The 3,637-nt window shown below is 34.5% G+C and overlaps 1 protein-coding gene across 1 annotated transcript; it reads left to right on the top strand.

Annotated features, from left to right (window-relative positions):
* Positions 1-735: 735 nt before the first annotated feature.
* On the top strand, positions 736-2,186 carry LOC108478576 (protein C2-DOMAIN ABA-RELATED 1-like). Its single transcript, XM_017781039.2, has 3 exons — positions 736-1,267; positions 1,362-1,457; positions 1,558-2,186. Exons 1-3 carry the CDS (start codon positions 1,157-1,159, stop codon positions 1,846-1,848), a joined length of 498 nt encoding a protein of 165 aa, XP_017636528.1. The 5' UTR covers positions 736-1,156; the 3' UTR covers positions 1,849-2,186.
* Positions 2,187-3,637: the final 1,451 nt, after the last annotated feature.

Here is a 3,637-nt window from a genome sequence, read left to right as displayed (position 1 = left end):
ACTGGCCCCCGGTTATATTTGAACCCTTGACCTCAACACGGCCGTCGACTTGGACCTCCACTTAGACTTCAACTCATTACCGTATCAAGCATTGTCACCTTGAAACTTAACTTCCATAAAAAGGGTTTCTGAAATAATGGTCATATCCCAGCATGACATATGAAATGTATGTGTTCTAAGATGCATCCTTGACCCCTCAAATCTACCTATAAACTTTCATGGTTTCATTTCTAGCGCCTATGTAGCGACATTGAGGACAATATGCTCATATTGTCTATGTTGTGACATCAAACTCTTTATGTTGGAACACAACAATCAGTATCAAGTTAGCATGCCTTCTAATGGTCTCCTGCACAGTTACAAAGTATATTAACTCACACTTAGGCCTCACACACTCTCTCCAAAATCGGCCTAATTCCTTAATTTAAAAAAATATATCTAAAAAGATAATTAAAAAAATTGCATATACGGCTAAATTAGCCTGATGAAGGTTTTGAGAAAAAATTCTGAAGTCTTCATATTTTTTAAAAAAATTATGATTTTACTGTAATTTTCAGAAAATAAACTAATATAGTTTAAAAAAATTCTGATTCTTTTTACCCTTCCAAAATTTTAATATAGTTTAAGAAAAAGAAATATTTAATAATTGATGGTGTAGGTTTGAGGTGACAGATTTGTATTGATTATTTAGCTTAATTTAACAGAAAAATGAAGTAAGATAATATGATTGGATGAAATGAAAAATAAATTATTAAAATGGTGTTATCATTGACGTAGCAAGGTGATAATAGTCAGAGTGCAAATCGGTCTTATTTTATTTTTATGTCGTTCTTTCGATCAAGTCAAACAAAATGTCCTCTTCTTTTTTGCAACTCGTCTTTTAATTTACATTCATTCAAACTTGACGCGTAATTTTCTTTTACTAAACTCAATCTTCTATTGGAGCTACCAATATATATTCATTTTTAGTAAATGAATTTAATCTGACTGCTTTTTGGGTAATCCGATTCCAGTATAAATACCACGCTTCGTAGTTTGGCCATTCCATTAGCCACCAGCCACCAGCCACCAGCCACCAGCCACCGGCCCATTTCAACACACCTTAAATCATCCATAATTCCACACCAGAAAACAGAGTTAAAGCCAAAGTTTCTCGATGGAGAATTTGCTAGGGTTGTTGAGAATTCATGTTCAAAGAGGGGTGAATCTTGCTGTGAGAGATGTTTTGACCAGCGATCCTTATGTTGTTATCAGAATGGGAAAACAGGTAATTTGTTTTTCTCGTCTTTTTTAGATTCTGGGTTTTGTCTCTTCACTTTACCATTTCCAGGTTTTAAGTAATAATCTGTCTGAGTGTGCAGAAATTAAAGACTCGTGTGATAAAGAAGAACGTGAATCCAGAATGGAATGACGACTTAACTCTTTCAATTGCAGACCTAAGTCTTCCAGTTAAGCTTGTAAGTATTTTTTATTTTTTTTTCAATCTCAAGCTTGTTTTTCATTTTTCATTTTTCATTTTTCATTTTTCTGATGATTATTGTTATACCTTTTTGGCAGACGGTATATGATAGAGACACGTTCAGTTTAGACGATAAAATGGGGGATGCAGAATTCGAGATCGGTCCATTAGTAAATGCTGTAAAGATGCGTTTGGAAGGGCTTCCCAATGGAACTATAATCACTAAAGTTCAGCCAAGCAGGGAAAACTGTCTGTCACAGGAGAGTTGCATAATTTGGAACAATGGGAAAGTTGTTCAAGACATGTTCTTGAGGCTTAGAAATGTGGAGACTGGTGAAGTGGACCTTCAATTGGAATGGATTCATGTTCCTGGTTCAAGAGGACTTTGATCTCTCTAAATTATGGGTGTTTCATATATATTTCAAATATGAGTAACATAGGTTAGATAAATTATTTTAAGCTGTCCCCCCCCCCCCCTCCCGGGCCTTTTCTTTTGGGTGCTAATTAAGCATATAAGATGCTTATATGGTAGTCTTTTGAGTGTCATAAGCTGGCACCATTGGACAGTTTCTTCATTGTTCATATATATATGACTTATTAGTACCTTTTTTTTTTCTTCTGAATTTATTGTCTTGCTGGATGCTTTCTTGATGTCTCGTAGTATAGTATTGTTAAAATTATGGAAACTATTAAATAAAAAAATTACTTATTAGGACTCATTTGGAAATTTGGACTTGGAAAATATATGAATTTGGATTTTCAGAATCAATTACTTGGATGCTAAATTAAATATATATATATATATATATATATATATATAACTCCAACATCATAGATGAAAAGGTAAACTATCTAATTGATCACCAAATTTTTAAAACTCTTTCATTTTGGTCATCCAAATAAAATTTCTTCTAATTTATTCACCAGAGAATACTTTCACTTTTTGACATCCAAGCATTAAACCCATAATGGTAGTTGATTGTGCATCCCAAGTCAACTTTTTTTTACTAGTTTCTGACCTCACCACTCTTCATCTTCTTCTTCCTTAACCCATTTCTTTTCTCCAAGCCACCTCCCACACCCCTGCTTCCTTATCCAAATATGAATGTTAATGATCAGAAATATACACTCGGAATTAGGCTGTCAACCTATCACTTAAGTTCGAGACCATCAAGTCTTGGAATTAGTGATGGTTTCTTCCTCTTTAGCTTCTATGGCTTCGCTTTCCCAGCACAAGGATAATATCTTCTAAAGTTAGGATGAAGTTTTATATCTCCATATTTAGTCCATGTTAACTAGCTGCTCTCCAACGAGAAATTCTATGGCTTTTGGTTCCAAAATGAAGCAGTGATGTTCCTTGACTATGGTTATTTTTGTTGAATAACTTTTGTATGCATGTTGCGTATGACATGAATTTTTACACCTTGTTGTTAGGCTAAACATGAATGGTCTCCAATGAATATAATAACTTGTAACACTCTGTACCCGAGACCGTTGCCGGAGTCAGACACGAGGGGTTTGCGGACTTAACTCACTTATTTGCACAGTCCATTTTAAATTTCCAGACGAGCTGGCTAACTGCGTCACTGTCACCTTAAAAATCATATCTCGAGTTCCAAAACTCGAAAACCAGTTCCGTAAATTTTTCCTGAAACAAGACTCATATTTCCATCTAAAAATTTTTTTCTAGAATTTTTGGTCGAGCCAATTAGTACAGTTTATTAGTTAAAGTCTCCCCTGTTTCAGGGTTCGACTACACTGACCTTCATGCATTACAACTTGGATATCTCCCTGTACAGGGCTTCAATACTGATGCTGTTTGTTCTTATAGAAACTAGACTCAAAAAGGAATCTATACATATATGGAATGACTTCTAAATGTCTCTGGTTAATTTATAATGAATTTCCAAAGTCGGAACAGGGAATCCAGAAACCGTTCTAGCCTTATTTCACGAAAACCTAAATATCTCTTAACATACAACTCATATGATCGTTTCGTTTCTTCCATGTGAAAGTAGATTCATCAAGGTTTGATCACATAATTTATTCACTATTTAATTCCATTTCTACTATTTTTAGTGATTTTTCAAATCTACATCACTGCTGCTGTCAGCATTTGCCTTTAAGGTAGACTTTACCTATTTCATAGTTTCCATGATTCAACTAGCCCTTTGGCAT

The sequence above is a fragment of the Gossypium arboreum genome, chromosome 12 (genome assembly GCF_025698485.1).
Source record: "Gossypium arboreum isolate Shixiya-1 chromosome 12, ASM2569848v2, whole genome shotgun sequence".
Taxonomy (NCBI): domain Eukaryota; kingdom Viridiplantae; phylum Streptophyta; class Magnoliopsida; order Malvales; family Malvaceae; genus Gossypium; species Gossypium arboreum.
The sequence above is the reverse complement of the archived record's forward strand: the minus strand, read 5'-3'. Positions and strand labels throughout refer to the sequence as shown.